Genomic DNA, 19,062 nt, shown 5'->3' with positions numbered 1-19,062 from the left:
TTTGGACCCACACTGACATGGGGGGAACATACAGACTCCGCACAGAGGGGCTCCTCCACCCCTTGGTTTGAACTAGGAACCCTCTTGCTGTGAGGGGACAATGCTAACCACTGCCAATGATTCATTATTATTATTATGTAGTTTTATTCTGTTTTTGTTAAGTACAGCTGTACATATACAATGTTAGATACAGCTAAAAATATTTAAAAATTAAAGTGAAAAAACCTTACGTTAAACTTAAAGCTACATAGAAATGATCAAACACAACAACTGTTATATATGTAGTGGTTTGTTACAGTCACTCCGGTGCATTATGGGAGTAGAAATAATCATAATAAAAAACTAACGTGCTGAGTATGTGTAGTGTGTAAAAAATATTTTTTAAAAAAGTCATACAATATATAAAACTAGTATGTGAAGTTAGAAATATAAAAATATGTGTATAATGCTACAATGTACAACACAAGTAGGAGGAATAAAAATATATATGTGCAAGATGAAGAATATTGCACTATACACATTATTATATATATATTCGTATTAAATGTATATTAATACGTTTTATTAGCCTACATTTTATTTATTCATTATTAATTCTTTCTTTATTTATGTATCTATTCAAAAATGTATCTTGCCAAGTGTCAGCCCATCATCATCTCTGAGGAAACACATTGAGGGAAACGGAACGCACCCCCACGCTCTGACGGTGTCTCCCTTTAACTCCTCCGTGCGGAAACAACATCCTCCTCCTCGGTTAGCGCCCGCTGGCTGTCATTCGTCCAAGGCGAGCCAGCCGGTGCGATCGTGGCGCTGGCGGAGTGGAGCAGCACGAGCCGCATGTAAATGAACAACTCCACCTCCGTGTTGCCGTCACCTGAGGATCCAGAGGGGAACGCCGACTGTCCCGTCCCCGTCATCGGCGAGCTGACCTCAACCGTGTGGAGAGATTACCCCCCAAAAAAAGGTTAAACTGCACTACTTTGGAGCAGACGCTGCCCGCTAATCGCTGCCGTGTGGCGCCGCCGTTTCTCGCTACAACACGGTGAGTGATCCGCGAGTTTTGTGGCTGTAACGTCCAGCGCTTTATCGGCTGGATCACCTGAGCTGGCCGCTGCCTCATGGATCCTGGCGGGGCATACAGCTGTAATGACAGGCGGGATCCATTTGTCGAGGAGCGACTTCTAGTACTTGGTTAATTCCCCAAAGCGCACCCCTGGAGGAAGTCTTATATAAATAATTGTGGTGTAGTATTGCGGAGTTGATGTGTACCACCAGTAGATACGGTTTTACATCAGAGGCTTCACACTGAACGCGGGTTGAAATTAAGTGAATTAACTCATCATTGCCTGCAGACAGTTGCGCGTTTGAGCAGGACAGCCAGGTCAGGCAGGGTGCATGCAAATCAATTAAGCAATTCTGTAATTGATGGTCCACATGCCAGTCTTTATCCAGGCTCTGTCATCACCATCACCATTACGCATGTCCGTGGCAGTGCTTCTGCATGAATGATAACAGGGAGAGAGCCCCGCAGATGCACGCAGAGAGAGAGATGATGTGTCAGTCCTTGAACCTCAAACCTCCCACAGCAGGCGGGCAGCCTGAGGGGAATCTGGATCCACTCCTGCTGCACATCCAGCTGTCTGATAAGCATCTTGCTTGTTCCATCCTCTCAGGAGTCACCTTTGCCTCAAGGGTTAGTTTTGCCTCTTGAAATTAATGTCACAGAGTTGGTTAACAGTTTCCCACTCTTGATTGAAGATTCTCAGATTTTTTTCCCTCCTTCCTGTCCTGTGGGATTAGGAGAAATTACAGACCGGCATTGCATCGTAGAATTCATGTTCTTAACGCCACAGGGAAACTCAGAGTGGAGCTATCTTCACGGGTGTGTAGTATGATTAGACATGCTAGCCTACTTATCTGACAAAGCTGGAACCTGGATCTCCCACACAGGAAATCAAACTTCAGCCTCTCTGCCGCAGGAGATTGTTGTTGGCAGAGAAGAAAATCTCCTCCGGCCAAGAGATTTACGTGGGCTTACACGGCTTCGGCAAGAAGTACACTGCCCGACTTGAGTGCCACATTGACAGACCAAAGCCGAACCAGGCCCTCCCACCTTGGATGCTGACCATCAGTGGGTCATGCTGAGGGAAATCCATCCAATGCACTCATCTTGCAGAGCAGCTGTGATGTATTAATGGTCCTATAATGTGAGCACTTGGCTGCTGTGTGTGCAGTATTTGCTGCTGTCCACCTAAAGTAAGAAAGGTGGTGGAAGACGGGATGTTACTGCCACGACCATGAGTGGAAATCATGTTATCTTAGTGGTTTATCTGTCAAAGGTCTCCTTTCCCCTCAGGGAGCACTTGAAATTTTCTCTGCAGTGTGTCCAAGTCGCTCCCAGTCGGTCAGGCTAAAGCCAAGTGTAATATGATCTCAGAACATGAGAGCTTTACCAGTCCTGTGACTTAGATTTTCTTAAATGATCATCCTGTGTAATTAGGGTTGCAAGCTTACAGTTAATGGATGCATTTAGACTCTCATTTCTGTGCTGCCTGTGCCACATTAGAGATGATTGATCCGCTCCTAATGTCCTTCCTACGCTAGTTCTCAAACTCTCAGCACTTTGCCCTATTGCATGGAAACACCAGCAGCTGCAGGATACACAGTATGTGTTGACTGCTTGAAATTGTGCCGGTGGCGATAACCCTTTTTTGCCCATAAATATCTGTCAGGGAGTTACATGGCTGACTGCATGGAAGCACACAGGAACATCAAATAACCCGACAAGCTGCTGCCACAGGAGAGACGAGCCCCCCTCCTTTTCCTTGGCTGTTATCTAGAAATATTGAGGCTTTCGACCAGCACTTAAGGATATTTAGTGCTGCATTTCTCAGAAAGCTGGGAAGCTACCCAAAAGATGTTCTCAGAACGCACAAATTGGCCTTAATCGAACATTGTCTTCACTCAGCTGTCCTTAGGAACACTTGTTTTTGCTGACTCTGTAAGGAAAAGAAGTTTTATTTTTAAATAAGAGACTTAGGTGACCGCAGAGACCACCACTTATTAAAGTATTTCACTGCTTGAAAAGATGCTCTTTTCATAAAACTGGGCCACCTATCTAAGAGAAAGAGGCAAATACTTTTGAAGTTAGTGCTACACAACCAGAGAAAACAGAGAACAAGGACTGTGGCATTCGCTTTTGCTTAAGAGATAGAAAACCTACCACTACCAGAATCTACTGCGCCACACGGGATCAATCAGTGCTGCATGGATGTACAAAGAACTGGTTACAGCATTTGAGGCTGGGCACTGTTAATTCCTGTATAAGTTGCACAGTGGCACATGGAGCCAAAGAAGTTTGACTTCCCAGGTATAAGATTACCTGGATCTTCCAACAGCCAAGCGGCTAACTTCCGGTTTTGCTCGTCACCAACTTGAATGGGGATTAAATGCTTAAATTGTACGGCTCTTTTAGACATTCGAAATTCTTGGGGTTGTGACGCTCAAAAAATTTTTTTATGAAATTGATTTACAGACATCTCTTTCCCAGTGTAAGCTAAAAAAAAAAGTCTTTTTGGGGCCAATGGTATCACATGACGGACCTGGAAGTTGTAATGCTACTGTTTGGCCATTACAAAAATCGGCTTCAAAGCCCGCTGCACTTCCAGGGGCCTGAAATGCAACCGCAGGGGGATGATGTACTGTGAGCTTGCCCATTTTGAGACAGGAAACAGTATGACGACCAGCTGGTAACATCTCTCAAATTTCTTAAAGACATATTTAACTGCTGGAAAGATGGTCTTTTTGTAAAACGGGGCTATCTGTGCAGTAGAAAGGCGCAAATACAATTGAAATTGTTGCCGACCAGAGAAAAGGGCTGTGGCATTTACTTTTGCTCAAGAGGTAGAAAACCTACAACTACTAGGTTGCACTGCGCCGCACTAGACCAATAAACCCTCCTGTTGATGGGCGAAGTAATGCAACCTTGTCCGTTTTGACACAGGATACAACATGGTGGCCGGCTTGTAACAGACAGTTTAAAATTACAGTTAAATGATGAGCTAAAATATGTTTCCGAAAACATTTTTAGATGAAAAATAGGCATCACAGTAACAAAATCTTGGTTCATATTTGATCAGCACTGCCTAGTTTTACCATTTGTATAGCACAGTATAGCGCCCACTTCCTGTTCACAAATTCTCATTTGTTCAAGGTCCACACAGTTTAATACATTCAGCGTCATACTTGCGTTTGGCAATGTTGTCGAGTTAGTTTGCTGTCTTTGTTAAGTAGCTCTCGGTTAGTCACTCACTCTACAGCAGGAAATGGTACTTCAAAACGAAAGCTCTGTGCTGGATATTCACTGTACTTCAAAATAAGGTGTGTGTTTTTGCAAACTTGAGACATTCACAAGTCACTTGTGGTCCATACAGAATGGACCTGTGACCCATCAGTTGGGAACCACTGCTCTAAAATATGTTCCTGAATGCATTTTAGACGAGAAATAGATGATACAGTAACAAGAAGTCTTGGTTTATATTTGTTCAGCACTTCCTTGTTTTATCATTTGGTCTGAGTTTAAGGAAGAGATAGAGAGAGGGGCATCTCTCTCGATCCACTTCTATGCCTTTTGTGTCCGTGGTGGTGGTGGCCATATGAAAATGCGGAAGTACAATCTGTAGTTCGAGCAACAGCCCTAGACCCAGAGAAAATCTGTCACCCAGCTGCTTTGGGTTGAGAGACGAGCAGGGAGATCTGGTAAGATGGAGGGAAGTTTATTAAAGCATACTGCGCACATTGTTATGATACAAAGCTGGTTTAAAATTGGCAGAGTTTCCCTTTAAAGCCAGAGTAGCTGTAACAGAAGGGAGTTTGTCGGCTCTTTTTCAGCACAGTCTCTCATGTCACACTGGCAGAATAATATCCTGAGATCTACTGTTAGATTCCAGTCTTTGCACAGTTGTCAGGATGTGCTGCAAAAGCAAAGAAGCAGGAGGAAGATTTAGTATAAAATGATCGCTGTTGGTCCGCGTTATCAGCGCTCTGAAGAGTGGTAGCGTGTGTCTACAAGCATATGCTTTTCTCCTCTGATTTGAGTGAGATTCTTAAGGGGGGCTCATTCAGTCTAAATTAACATTCACACCCGAGACGTTTGCTCACTTCCTAGTCCTTCAGACTCAAGAATTGGCAGCCGGGCTTGCAAAAGATTAATTCTGTCAGTGCAAAATCAAGTCCCTGGTGCTCATTATCCTCTTGCACAGGCTCGCTCTCCTCCTCTATCTTGCGCTCGCTTTCCTATCTGTGCATCTCCAAGTTTTGCCGCTGTGTCTCAGCAAAGGTATGAATGAATGAAATATTCACCAGGAAAAGCTGTTATTTCCTGCAGGGTCTCGCCTTCACACTCCTCTACCTCCCCCCTCCCCTCCAAAAGCCTCGACGCCCCTGTGCTCATCTCTCTCCTCCCGTCTTCCTCCTGTTTCTCACAATCTGGCTCTCCTTGCGTGCCCTCCACCCCCACCCAAGCCCCATACCCCTCCACATCCTTCTGATTGTATCAGTGATGGAGCCCTTGCTAAATTATGCATGAATTATGTGAATTATATCTTGTAGCTTTTCATTAACATTATCTTCCCACTCCCTCCCTCCAGTTACTTCTGTTTTCTGCTAATGTTTTCTTAAAATTTGTGGCTTTCATCAAATTTTCATTTGATGAGGTCCTATTTTTAGCTGTTGTATTTATCTTCTCGCTTTCATCCCTTCCTTTCTAACGTAAAAAAAAAAATTCTCTGAGGGAAAAGGAAGTTGCAACTGGATGAAAATGTCTAAGACGACCACTGCTTTCAGATAGAGAGACCAGGGGGACGGGGGGAGGCAAGAGCAGGGGGAGGGAGTCTGGTACAGAGATTGTAAATGCTCCTCTGGGGATTATGCAAGTGCCAGACATCAGATGTGTCTTTTAAAAGGAACATAAGGAGCCCCACTTCAGATGCCAGCTCCCCTCTAGTGTTCCATATTGACCACTTATCCCTAGCATGTCTCTCTATTTCACGTACTCCACAAGTATCACAAGAGAGGGAGCCTTTCTGGCGGCTTTTGGAAGACGAAAAATGGCTTCATGAATAAGAAAACTATTTCAGTGAAAGCCTACTGTTTTCAGATGAAAGCAGGATCTTGGTATCAAAAGAAAATGTGTTCGGTGTGAAAGTCGTAGTCAGAGAATTCTGTTTTGAGATGGACATTCTTCTCTCTGTAGCCTTAAATAAGGGAAATCACGTGAATGTGTGCCAATATTTTGATGTTTAACAATCTCACGGCCTGTCATTTTTATTCTTCAGAAGAGTGTCTCTAGGCCAACCTCTGCTGACCATGCGGAGTCTGTGTGCGGTGGTCCTGGCGATTGCCGCCGCCGCCCTCAGCTCGGCAGACTCGGACACGCACAGACTGAGGCATGACTCCAACCTGGAGATCTGTATCCTTCTGTTGTCGGTGCGGCCAAATGCACAGTGTGGACGTGAACGTGTCTGCCTGTGTGTGTGAACGTTTCTGTGCCTGTTTAATGTGACAGATGGGTGCATGAAAGAGCATTTATGTGTGTGATGCCCATGTGGAGAGCGTGTGTCTTCCTGACCTCCTCTTATTAGACAAGCGGCTGTTTGAGACCAAGAGGAAAGATCAGCTCAACGCCCTCAAGAATCTGGTAGAGCTGAATGACATCAACCAGCAGTACAAGATCATAGACATCATGCTCAAAGGACTCTTCAAGGTAGGCTGTGTGTGTGCACTCTCACGTCAAATGCTCACATAGTCTGTGGGCAGCAGCTAAATCAAGAACAGACAAGGCTACTAGTATTAAAAAAGATGGCAAGAGTTACTTCTGAGAGCTCGACCGTCTTGTGCTCTCAGCAGACTGAAGGATCAGAAGGTCCGCAGCCCGACACAGAATCAAAAGCCACAAATCCAACGATTACATTCATCAGCATGTTTCCACGCATTCATTTGAATGTTAATTCAGGCTCAGCTGCTTGGAGTGCCATTCACTCACACTGAGCTGTGAGCTTTGCTTTTACAGTATGCCTCATTTTCCCAGAGGACAGTTATCTATGCATCTGTGTGCCTCTCAAGGACAACTAGCACAGTCAACCTTCAGTAGCTGGAGAGCATTGTCAGCATTTCTATACCAGTGTATGTGTGTGTTCGTATGTGTGTGTCAGATAGAGTGCTTAACAGTGATCCTGCTTTTATCTCTTTTATATACTATCCCCAAAGACGCTGCGCTGACTCTGATCTCAGTTGATGTCTTGTTGTGTTCAGTCTGTGTTTCAACCACAGTATGACACAAAGTGTTTTCTGTCCAAAGACATGTTGTGTTGTGTGTGGACACATTGATTCGTCTTGACACAACTTCAGAAGCAACAGTTAGACAGGTTTCAATCTGTTTAAAGGGACAGTTCATCTCCTAATCAAAAATACATGTGATTCCTCTCACCTGTAGTATTATTTATCAGTCTAGATTGTTTTGGTGTGAGTTGCGTTGGAGATTTTGGACGTACAGATGTCTGCCTTCTCTGCAGTATAATCTTGTTGTGAGCAGTGCAGAAGGGAGCATGCATCTGCTGCTAGCCCACCTAGCACCAGTGGGCTAGCTGACATGACAGCTTAGCAAAGGAAGATGCTATTAAAGGGATAGTTCGGATCCTTATAAGTGGGGTTGTGTGAGGTACTTATCCATAGTCAGTGTGTTACATACAGTAGATGTCAGTCAGCATGCCCCGTGTTTGGAGAGGCAGGCTAGAGTCTGACACAGAAGCTATGCAATGTACTGTTGTCCACCGGAGAACAAATTTTTACCACCTAAAAAATTGGTTAAGGGTAAGTACATTTATTTCATCTGTTTCATCTAACAAAAAATAATTTAACATCACGATGCAGGAGATCAATCTGTTATTTCATTTGTGTCATTGTGTGTGACTTTGGCATTCAGAAGGGTTAGTTTGGATTCACCAAAGTCACACCATAACACAAAATAATGTACCAATGGAGGAAATGGTAGACCAGTAGCTCCTGTGTTTGTAAGTGGAGTATTGTGGCTTTGATAAGGGCATTGATAAGGCTTCCCCGTCTGAACGTGCTGTCTAACGAAAGGGTAAGCGGTAAAAATATTGACAATATCGTGTACACCTAAACTGATATAGATTCTTTTAGATTGCTGCGGCCTCTCTAGCAGGAAATTTCTTAGGTTCTGTGCGATTATTCGGTAATCCTGCCACTTCTTCAAACTGGGGTTTGCATACCACAATCTATCCATACACTGTCTATGGATAAGTACGTCATACAACCCCACTTAAAAAAATCAGAACTATCCCTTTAATGCTTACATCTTGTGCTGTTAGGAGCATGAGCTTCTCGAACATGAGTAGATGCACGCTTCACTCTTTGTGGTGATACAGTTGGCGAGTGTTGTCCAGTAGAGAGAAAATAGTTCCTGCATGAAACTGCTCACAACAAGGTCTGTGGATTATCTTGAGTAACCAGGTCAGGATTTCTGAAAAGAGACATTGCTGTTGAATTTTTAAAAGTAGGTTTTTTCTTTGTTTTGTTTTGGGTTTTTTTGGAGAGTTGAGCTCCAAGTGCCATCTAGTTCCATTATAGTGGAGAGAAGGCAGACGTCTCTATGGACGATACTGCCAACATTTGACAGCAATCTACATTGATGAGTAGCACTGTAGATAGGAGGAAGAATTGGTGTTTTTGATTTTGGTGTGAACTGTCCCTTTAACGTTATTCTCTCAGTTACTTATTATTTGTTTCTTTATTCAAAGCCTGATCTCAGCAGGCAAAGTGTTGTTTAAATATCATCATATCAGCACATTTTCCTATAAACTTTTACCTGTATTTTTCACCTGCTTTACCACAGCAACCTCAATCAACAGCACACACTGTTAAGTAAAGAAATCTGGATATTGAGCAGTTTTTCCTCATTCTTAAGGTGTTGGAGGACTCCAGACAAATCCTGGTTGCGGCCAACATGCAGCCTGATGACCCTTTCCCAATGGACGACAAGATCAAAGAAGGTCTGATTCACTTTTACACCTCAGCTGCTTCATCCTTTCTTTTTTTTTGCAATGTCGTTGGCTCTACTTATATAAGCCTATAAATCTTTATTTAGTAGCATCTCTAGTGTGTTTTTCACACTCTGTTTCTGTTTCCTCCACCTCTGCTCAGACTGGTTTGTCTAGTGTTACCTGTTTCCAAACACTCCACCTCTGACACTCTTTCTTTCTTTCATCCTTGCCCTCTTTTGGTGCCAGCAGGTGCCAACAATATCAACTGTAACGTCTGCCTGAATGTCACGAATACCATCATCCCCTATTTTTCATTTTTATTTCTATTTGAGTGAACAAAATCAACCATCATTTTATTAGCATTCTGTTCTTTTTTCCTATTCGTCAGCATGTCATATGTATTTCATCTGTGCAAAAAGTATCGCTAGAATTCTCCTCAGTCTTCTTTCTTTTGTTTCTTTCTTTTTTCTTTCTATAAATCTCTGCAGCGTATTCCCACGTGGTGGAGAACACAGCATTTTTTGGTGATGTGGCGCTGCGTTTCCCACGTATTGTCCACCACTACTACGACCGGAACACCGACTGGGGCGGTCTGCTGCGCTGGGGGCTTAATTTCTGTAACCAGACGGGGGTTTTCACAGGAGGAGCCCACCAACATGTCCTCACACTAGTAAGACTAAATTCTTATTCTTATATTACCTAATGCTACCTGTCGATTACAGTGTTGTCACAGTCCACCGATGTCCTCTGCAGTAAGGGTGTAAAAAATGGATTTGCACTTTGGGTGCCAACTGCGAAAGCGTTGCTTTTGACTGGCTGAATTTATAAAATATTTGTGAGATCACCTGCAGTGCTGAACAGAAAGAGAGTGTTGTTGCTTCGATGAAGCTGCTGAAAATGTGGACTTACACCACATTTAGGGGCGAAAGGTAAAAGTATTGAACATATGAAAATTATTCATTCTTTCAATTTGTGCCTGTTTAAAGTGGAAACTCATTTTTTGTTTTTCCCCTCTGCATTACGAAATGGTATTATAGTTGGTGCTATGCTTGGGCGCTATCACTTTATTATTGTATTACAATAAACCAGGGAATTTAGAAATCCCAACTGTATTATTTCCAATACCTTCAAAATAGGGCTGGTCGATATGGACAAAAATTCATATCTCTGTATTTACAGGCTGACTGCCGATACATGATATACATATATATGTATGTATGTATGTGTATATATATATATATATATATATATGTATGTGTGTGTGTGTATATATATGTATATATATATATGTATATATGTGTATATATATATATATATATATATATACAGTACAGGCCAAAAGTTTGGACACACCTTCTCATTCAATGCGTTTTCTTTATTTTCATGACTATTTACATTGTAGATTCTCACTGAAGGCATCAAAACTATGAATGAACACATGTGGAGTTATGTACTTAACAAAAAAAGGTGAAATAACTGAAAACATGTTTTATATTCTAGTTTCTTCAAAATAGCCACCCTTTGCTCTGATTACTGCTTTGCACACTCTTGGCATTCTCTCCATGAGCTTCAAGAGGTAGTCACCTGAAATGGTTTCCACTTCACAGGTGTGCCTTATCAGGGTTAATTAGTGGAATTTCTTGCTTTATCAATGGGGTTGGGACCATCAGTTGTGTTGTGCAGAAGTCAGGTTAATACACAGCCGACAGCCCTATTGGACAACTGTTAAAATTCATATTATGGCAAGAACCAATCAGCTAACTAAAGAAAAACAAGTGGCCATCATTACTTTAAGAAATGAAGGTCAGTCAGTCCGGAAAATTGCAAAAACTTTCAATGTGTCCCCAAGTGGAGTCGCAAAAACCATCAAGCGCTACAACCAAACTGGCACACATGAGGACCGACCCAGGAAAGGAAGACCAAGAGTCACCTCTGCTTCTGAGGATAAGTTCATCCGAGTCACCAGCCTCAGAAATGGCAAGTTAACAGCAGCTCAGCTCAGAGACCAGATGAATGCCACACAGAGTTCTAGCAGCAGACCCATCTCTAGAACAACTGTTAAGAGGAGACTGCGCCAATCAGGCCTTCATGGTCAAATAGCTGCTAGGAAACCACTGCTAAGGAGAGGCAACAAGCAGAAAAGATTTGTTTGGGCCAAGAAACACAAGGAATGGACATTAGACCAGTGGAAATCTGTGCTTTGGTCTGATGAGTCCAAATTTGAGATCTTTGGTTCCAACCGCCGTGTCTTTGTGAGACGCAGAAAAGGTGAACGGATGGATTCCACATGCCTGGTTCCCACTGTGAAGCATGGAGGAGGAGGTGTGATGGTGTGGGGGTGTTTTGCTGGTGACACTGTTGGGGATTTATTCAAAATTGAAGGCACACTGAACCAGCATGGCTACCACAGCATCCTGCAGCGACATGCCATCCCATCCGGTTTGCGTTTAGTTGGACCATCATTTATTTTTCAACAGGACAATGACCCCAAACACACCTCCAGGCTGTGTAAGGGCTATTTGACCAAGAAGGAGAGTGATGGAGTGCTGCGGCAGATGACCTGGCCTCCACAGTCACCAGACCTGAACCCAATCCAGATGGTTTGGGGTGAGCTGGACCGCAGAGTGAAGGCAAAGGGGCCAACAAGTGCTAAACACCTCTGGGAACTCCTTCAAGACTGTTGGAAAACCATTTCAGGTGACTACCTCTTGAAGCTCATGGAGAGAATGCCAAGAGTGTGCAAAGCAGTAATCAGAGCAAAGGGTGGCTATTTTGAAGAAACTAGAATATAAAACATGTTTTCAGTTATTTCACCTTTTTTTGTTAAGTACATAACTCCACATGTGTTCATTCATAGTTTTGATGCCTTCAGTGAGAATCTACAATGTAAATAGTCATGAAAATAAAGAAAACGCATTGAATGAGAAGGTGTGTCCAAACTTTTGGCCTGTACTGTATATATATATATATATATATATACATATATATATGTGTGTGTGTGTGTGTGTGTGTATATATATATATATATATATATATACACATATATATCGGTATTTTCTAGGAAATGAGCTACATGTATTCAGTTGCAAATCAAAGCCACATTTGAGATGTCACAAGCAGTTTTATAAAAACAGACTATGATCAAAATAAAATGCAAAGACAGGGATTTTATTACCCTGTACCTCCACTCACATGAAGCCAGGGACAACAGCAACACTGAACAAAGGTAACGTTACAAAGTTCAGCTCCATTACAGCTCACTAGTTTGACCGACAAAACAAAAAACACGTTTTCCAAACAAATATAACATGCTAATGTTATTAGCACAAGCCTATAGCATTTTACAGTGTATTAATTAGCCTAGCTACGAGCGGAGATTTCCTCTGCTCATATGAAGCCAGGATAAATCACACTTAAAATACTATTTTGTAGAGGCTTTATTGTCTTTACAATTTATTGTTTCTTATCTGTGAAATTAAAGTAAAAGCTCCATTTCCACTGAGGGAAATGGTTTCAGCTACAAACATAAACAGGAGATCTGTGTCACTGTGACGTGTAGTTACATATCTGGAGAGGTGCACGTCAGGCTACGGCTCTATAAAGTGTTGCTGGAGAACTTGTGAGTGAGTGAGTGAGTGAGTGAGTGAGTGAGTGGAGTGGAGCTGTGTGGAGAGTTAAAGATGCACACTGGTATGCGTCATGTAACACAACTTGACTCTATATTGATATAAACGGTGTTGTCTAAATTTATATCTTGCTTGAAAATATCTATTGATCGTACATAGTTGTTATATTGCCCAGCCCTACGTCAAAAATACAGACACTCCTCTTTCTATTAAACTCATATGGATATGCTGTATTTAGGATGCAGCGTATGTAGTGCACAGCACATGCCACCAGAGGTCAGCCTCTACTGTTGGAACAGGCAGCGGAGCTAACAGACGTGGCATCTTTAAGAGGTGGGGATAAGGTTACAGGACTGTAGGCAGCGGGCTAACAATGGCAGAGAGAGACCCAGGGGATAAACAGCATATTTTAATCTCTAACTCTGTGAATTAAGGGTTTATTTCAACGAAACCAAAGTTGGTTATTGTTGGAATTAGGGATGCTGCGATCCGGATCGCGGATTGAAAATATGCTGCAATCCAGCCAAAAAACGTGGATCAGATCACACTGCAGGGGAAAAGTACGATACTAGCACTGCGATACTAACACTTCAGTCCACAAATCCGCTCCAGCTTTTCCATCCAGCACTTCATTGTAACACGCGAAGAAGAGAGGAGAGCGGGAGGGGGAGGTCACGTGATAACAACAAGCGGGTGAAAAACAGCGTGGATAGTTGAAAAAAATGTCAGCGGTGTGGCAGTACTTCCTTCTGAAAAGCGAAAAAGACGGAACAGCTGAATGCAAAACGTGTATTAAATGTATAAACGTGTAAAAGTTTTGTCATAATAACCTACTGTTGTGGACTATTCATCTCGGGAAGTATGTTATTCTCATTTTGAGTCATAGCACTTGATCAAGCCTTTTGTTATTCCACATTACAAAATAAGTACTAAAAAAAAGTGAACCTATTGGTCAGAACAGAGAGATAGAAATATGCGCTGGTATCGGATCGGTATCGGATCAGTACTAGGGCTGTGGTATCGGTATCGGATCGGAAGTGAAAAAGTTGAATTGCAGCACCCCTAGTTGGAATGAAGTGTTATAGGATAAGTTAACAAGCTAGTCTGAGTTCTTAGTGCCACACACAAATACTGTCGTATACCAAATACCCTGGTAATACGCTTTCCTTTTTCAACATAGCCCAGCAACTACCAACAACATTGTCACACTCTATTTTGTTTTCCACAGTTACTTTGGTTGTTCCACCGTCCACAGTTTCCACTAGTTGGGACAGTAACTGCAAAGAATTTCATTTCTGGTAACTGGGGACGGCTGTCGATAGCTACTGGGAACACAGAAGTGCTGTTCTCTTTCTGTTTTGGTTGTGCAATGGTTAATGCACTTCATTTGTACCGTAAATTAAGCAATCTTTTTCCCAGGAGATCGTACCCGATGGCAGACAGAATTGCATAGTGAAAGCAAGGCTCAGAGGCAACCAGTCTAAACGCAGATGGTGTCATTATTCTATAGCCATTAGATTGTGCAATCAACATTTACTTCATAATGAGAAGTTAAAGCAAAAAAAACTTGTTTATTTCCACTTTAAATTGGCTTTAATATTGAGGACTGATTTAGTTTAGTTTCTTGTTGCAATCTTCTGTACGTTTGAATCTGAGCAAAATGTTATGTGAAGCTTCCTTATTGTGAGGTCTACTCGCAGAATTTGATATAAAAGCGTGACGAAATGAGCACTTTACTCTGCAGGATGGTATAGTGAGACATGTACACCATGTCAATACGATACACAGTGCAACAGTGGTGTTAATGTGGCTGGTGAACAGATGTGACAGAGCACACAGCACATCCTCAGTGTCAGGTAATGCTGCTCTGCCGTCACTGCAAAATGTGTCATTTGTCATCAAATTAGTGCATGATGTATTGTGGCCTTTGAAACTCAAAAGAGCAAAGCAGATAAAATGGTATTCCCTGTTTAATGTGTGGGTTAATGAACTAAACTCTTGCAGGATTAATCTGTGACCTTAGCAATGTGCCAAGAGGATTATATTGTGGATTAATTCTGACACTCCAAGCAGTGGCAGTTAGCGCCCTGAAATTGTGTATCCAGCCCTCACTTGTGCCTCAATAACCCCACTATTAGTGTCTGATCGCCAGCTATCTATTTCGGGTAACTCATGGGGTCTAAAGCTGAAATCATTAAATGATAAAATAAGTTATAGTAGTCAGAGGAAATATCGATTGTGTCTGCAGCTGCTTGCCTCATATTGCTTTTTATCTGCAGAATAAGGGATGCGACAGTGTTTCATTTGCATTCCTTATCTCTTTTAAAAAAAATGATAATGTGCCCCTTTTCCTCTTCTCCTCTGTCATCTGTCTTTTCTGCTCATCTCTCAGATGTCACAGGAGTTGGGAATAACAGAGAAATCCCCAGACTTTACAAACCCGTACCGCACAGAGAGAGACGATGTGAGTAAGATGCATGCATGTTGTTTGCCTCTTGGTGTCTCTTAAAGGTTCTGTATGTAACTTTAATGAAATCCTCGTTATTAATGACATTGTTGGCCGTTAACTCAGCTGCAGTCAGCATCCTGTTGCTCATGCTTGCACCACGTAGGCGCAAGCGAGCACCTGGGCACCAGCCAAAACAGTGAGAAGACATACACAAGGATAAACATGATTGATTGGCATCATGTTGATAGAATGCTGGAAAATAAATTAGTCACATTTAGAGTAATGTTACCGTCAGGCTCGGTTAGCAGGAGTCTAATGTTCTTGCTCTGTGGGCCCAATGATGTAGAAGCAGTGCCAATCATCCAGATAATTCTAAATGCAGAAAATAAAAGTTTTTGGCTTCCTGCACCACTGAGCAACTTTTATAGGAATAAATGGGGCCCAGCCTCCTTCGCTGTATCCAGTTCTCTTTGGTTATTATCTGTAATACTTCACATATATGTAGACCATTGGCTCCCTGACACCAACAAGCTTGCCATTTACTAATAACTATATTAGCTAACATTACGAAGCAACCAACAGCAGATCCATGCAGTGTAGCTTTACATCTCTTTGGCTAACCTTAGCTTAAGTTATGGTTAGCTAGTAGGTTGCCCCTGCATTGCATCGCTCTTGGCCAGTAGAAAGCATTTGTTGGTAATACACCTTTGCTTTGTACCGTTACATAATTTATTTATGGTTAAATCAACACATTTGTCATAATACATAAGTTAGTATCATGGATAACGCTAGCTGGTGAAGTAATTTGGCAAACTAGCCAACTAATATAGTGATAACGTTAGCTAGCAGGTTAGCTTATCTAGCTAGTTGTAACTTAGCTACACTGCATCTGGCGTTGTTTGCTTCGTAACGGCTGATAAAGTAATTTGCAAACCAGTCCCAGGAGCCTGGATTGATAGCTGACATTAGCTACTCAAGACGGTATTTAGTTATGTTTGCTAGCTAGCAATTCATCTGCTTTAGCAAGTAAGCTAATGTTAGCTAACATTAGCCGGCTAAAACTACAATAAATTTCATGTCTTTGTTACTCTAGGATGTTTTTACAGCACCGGGAGTATTGAATTTATGATATGGGGCACTTAATTGATGAATTTACTGTGACAAATGAGACACTTAGCTAGCTAGCGCAAACCCCTGGTCCCTTCTTCTCACTACCTGCCTCTAGGACACTACTTTGTCAGGAGGAGAGTGGACGGTGGCTCCAGAGACAGACTAGCCACCATTGAATTTGAGTTGCTATAGCCCAAAGTAAAAGTCTGTCTGACCCAAAATTACAAGTGAAAGGTTACATACAGTATCACCCTTTAACATATCCATCTTTCCAACCAGTAACAACAGTAACACAGACAGAACGTTGCTTTATCATTCTGTTTTTTAAAACAAGCCCCAAAAATAACATCTCCCACATAGCCTCAGTAACAGTCTGTCTCTCTAACCTTTACTCATCTGCGTCAGGTGCTCCACACTGCCGAGGCTTTCCAGAAGATCCTGAGGGAGGAGGAGAAGAGGAGGAGGAAAGAAGAGAAGAGGAAAGAAATCAGGAAAGGCCCTCGCATCTCCCGCTCCCGCACCGAGCTATAGCGCCGCTCTTCAGTGCTTGCGGAGAGCAGAGTACGAAGAAGGAAGGAGCATATGCACAGTCCACAAGGGGTGGCTTGACTTGTAGACTCCGACGACAGTGAAGGAAATTAAAGCTGTCATGACTTGTACAAAAGCCAGGTGCTCTGTTGAAAACAAGAGAGGGACCTTCAAGGTGACACAAAAAACTAAACTGGAAGTGGAGGTTGAGTCGCTGTGCGTCTACAGTGATGTATAATTGGAAAATGTAATGTTGTATAGGAGGTAAAAGAGGTCTCTGGAGTAGGAGGTGATAAGGGAAACTCATTTTTGATAACTTGAGGATTACATAACTGTACTTTGGAATATAATTAATTTTAGTATAATCTTAAAAAAAACAACTTTGCAAAACCCCACTGTATTGTGTCTGGTCTAGATTTAATGTGTCTCAAACCCATATGCTTCAAATACACATTCGCCAAATATAAATTTGTCCTTCCCCTATTAAATTCATTTTTTTCTGGTTAGCTTGTATTGATGATGGAAGACAATTTTTTCCTTGAAGTGTAGTTTGTTGAAGAGATTTCTAGAGGTATGTTTATGAATCTTGGTTTTGCTGCTCAAGGTTTTGAGAATACATCGTATGTTTGCCTCAAGGACAATATTCCGTCTTTTGTTTATTTTTTAATGTCATTTTTTCATACTTTCATCAAATGGGATCATCGGTGAGTGTTTGCTCCTACATATTTCGCTTTCTTTTGTACTCCAATCTTGCTTCAGTTTAATGACCCTGAGATAATAAACATTATTTTATCCTGATGGGGAAAATCTGTCAGCCAGATATACATCTTACCCTTCATCTTACAGCCCTGCGCCTGTTCCTGTGTTCATTTTTTGTTTGTTTTAGTCTTTATTTTGTTCATCTTTGCTGGAAATCAACATATTTTAATGGTTTAGATCTATGGAATTCAGATTGATGTAATTTTGAAATAGTATTACGACTGTTATAAAATTATATGTATATTCAGAGAAAGAATATCATTGCTGCAGAATGAACAAGCCATTTTGTTATCAAAATTTAATGAAATAAAGTGACTGATATGTACAAAAAATACATGTATTTTGCACTGATTTCAAGGCAAAGTGTTCTGACAAATTTATGTTTGGTATTTTTATATCTGCTTGCAAGAAAGCCCTCACAAGGTGCTGGCTGCTTCCTGAACCCCCACAACAGAGGAGTGGATAGATACTTTTGCACCTTTTCTCTTCATCTTCAGAAAAATGTGTTTAAATCCTTGGCTAAGTGGGTGAAATACTTAAGACCCTTACAACCTGATTTTGTGGAGGTAAAATAAAGAAGACCTGATGATGTTTATTTTAGCAAATCTAATTGACTGCTATTTTCTTTCCCTCTCTCTCAAGTCTCCCCCTGACAGTCATGGTGCTTATATGTCACTTTATCTTTATCAAGATGTACAAAGTTCTTAAGTTAAAAAAAAAAAAAAAAAAATCTAAACAGCAGAGGAAATTCTTCTGCTTTATCAAGACTTGTGTTATGTTATATAAACTGCTACTGAAAAAAAATCACAATTTATTTTTGACAGTTTATATTCCAACATAACACAAGTATATCAATATCTGTATTTATATCTATATATCTATCTATGTGTATATACCGGTATATACGTACATGCACAAACTTGTGTTATGTTATATAAACTGCTGTCGGAAAATTAAAAAATATATATATATAAAATATTTAATTATATTTAATTTAATAATATATATAGTTGTATGATAACATATATTATAATTTTAATTTATATTTTTTCGGCAGCAGTTTCTATAACATAAGTATATCTATATCTGTATCTATAGATCTATCTCTATATATATACACACACACACACACTTGTGTTATGTTATATAATCTGCTGTCGAAAAAATGTATATATAGATTTTTTGACAGTTTATATAACAAGATAACACAAATATATCTATATCTACCGATCTATTGATCGATATACACACACATGTTATATAAACTGCTGTTGAAAAAGATGTATATATATTTTTTCAACATTTTATATAACAACATAAGTATCTCTCTCTCTCTCTCTGTCTGTCTCGCTCTCTGTCTGTCTCTCTCTCTCTATGTATATATATATATATATATATATATATATATATATATATATATTGTGTCATGTATGAATATATACTGTTGTCCAATATATGTAATAATAAATAATATATATATATTGTTGTTGTTTTATAAACTGCTGTCCAAAAAAATTACACACACACA

At 41.0% G+C, this 19,062-nt stretch overlaps 1 protein-coding gene across 1 annotated transcript; it reads left to right on the top strand.

The window, feature by feature from the left end:
• The first annotated feature begins 705 nt into the window (after nt 1-705).
• Nucleotides 706-18,134, top strand: ccdc134 (coiled-coil domain containing 134). The gene is made up of 7 exons (XM_033645924.2): nt 706-1,042; nt 6,336-6,469; nt 6,642-6,763; nt 8,987-9,071; nt 9,551-9,732; nt 15,081-15,152; nt 16,653-18,134. Exons 2-7 carry the CDS (start codon nt 6,367-6,369, stop codon nt 16,776-16,778), a joined length of 690 nt encoding a protein of 229 aa, XP_033501815.1. The 5' UTR covers nt 706-1,042; nt 6,336-6,366; the 3' UTR covers nt 16,779-18,134.
• The last annotated feature ends 928 nt before the right edge of the window (nt 18,135-19,062 follow it).

Source organism: Epinephelus lanceolatus, chromosome 18, assembly GCF_041903045.1.
Source record: "Epinephelus lanceolatus isolate andai-2023 chromosome 18, ASM4190304v1, whole genome shotgun sequence".
Taxonomy (NCBI): domain Eukaryota; kingdom Metazoa; phylum Chordata; class Actinopteri; order Perciformes; family Serranidae; genus Epinephelus; species Epinephelus lanceolatus.
The sequence above is the reverse complement of the archived record's forward strand: the minus strand, read 5'-3'. Positions and strand labels throughout refer to the sequence as shown.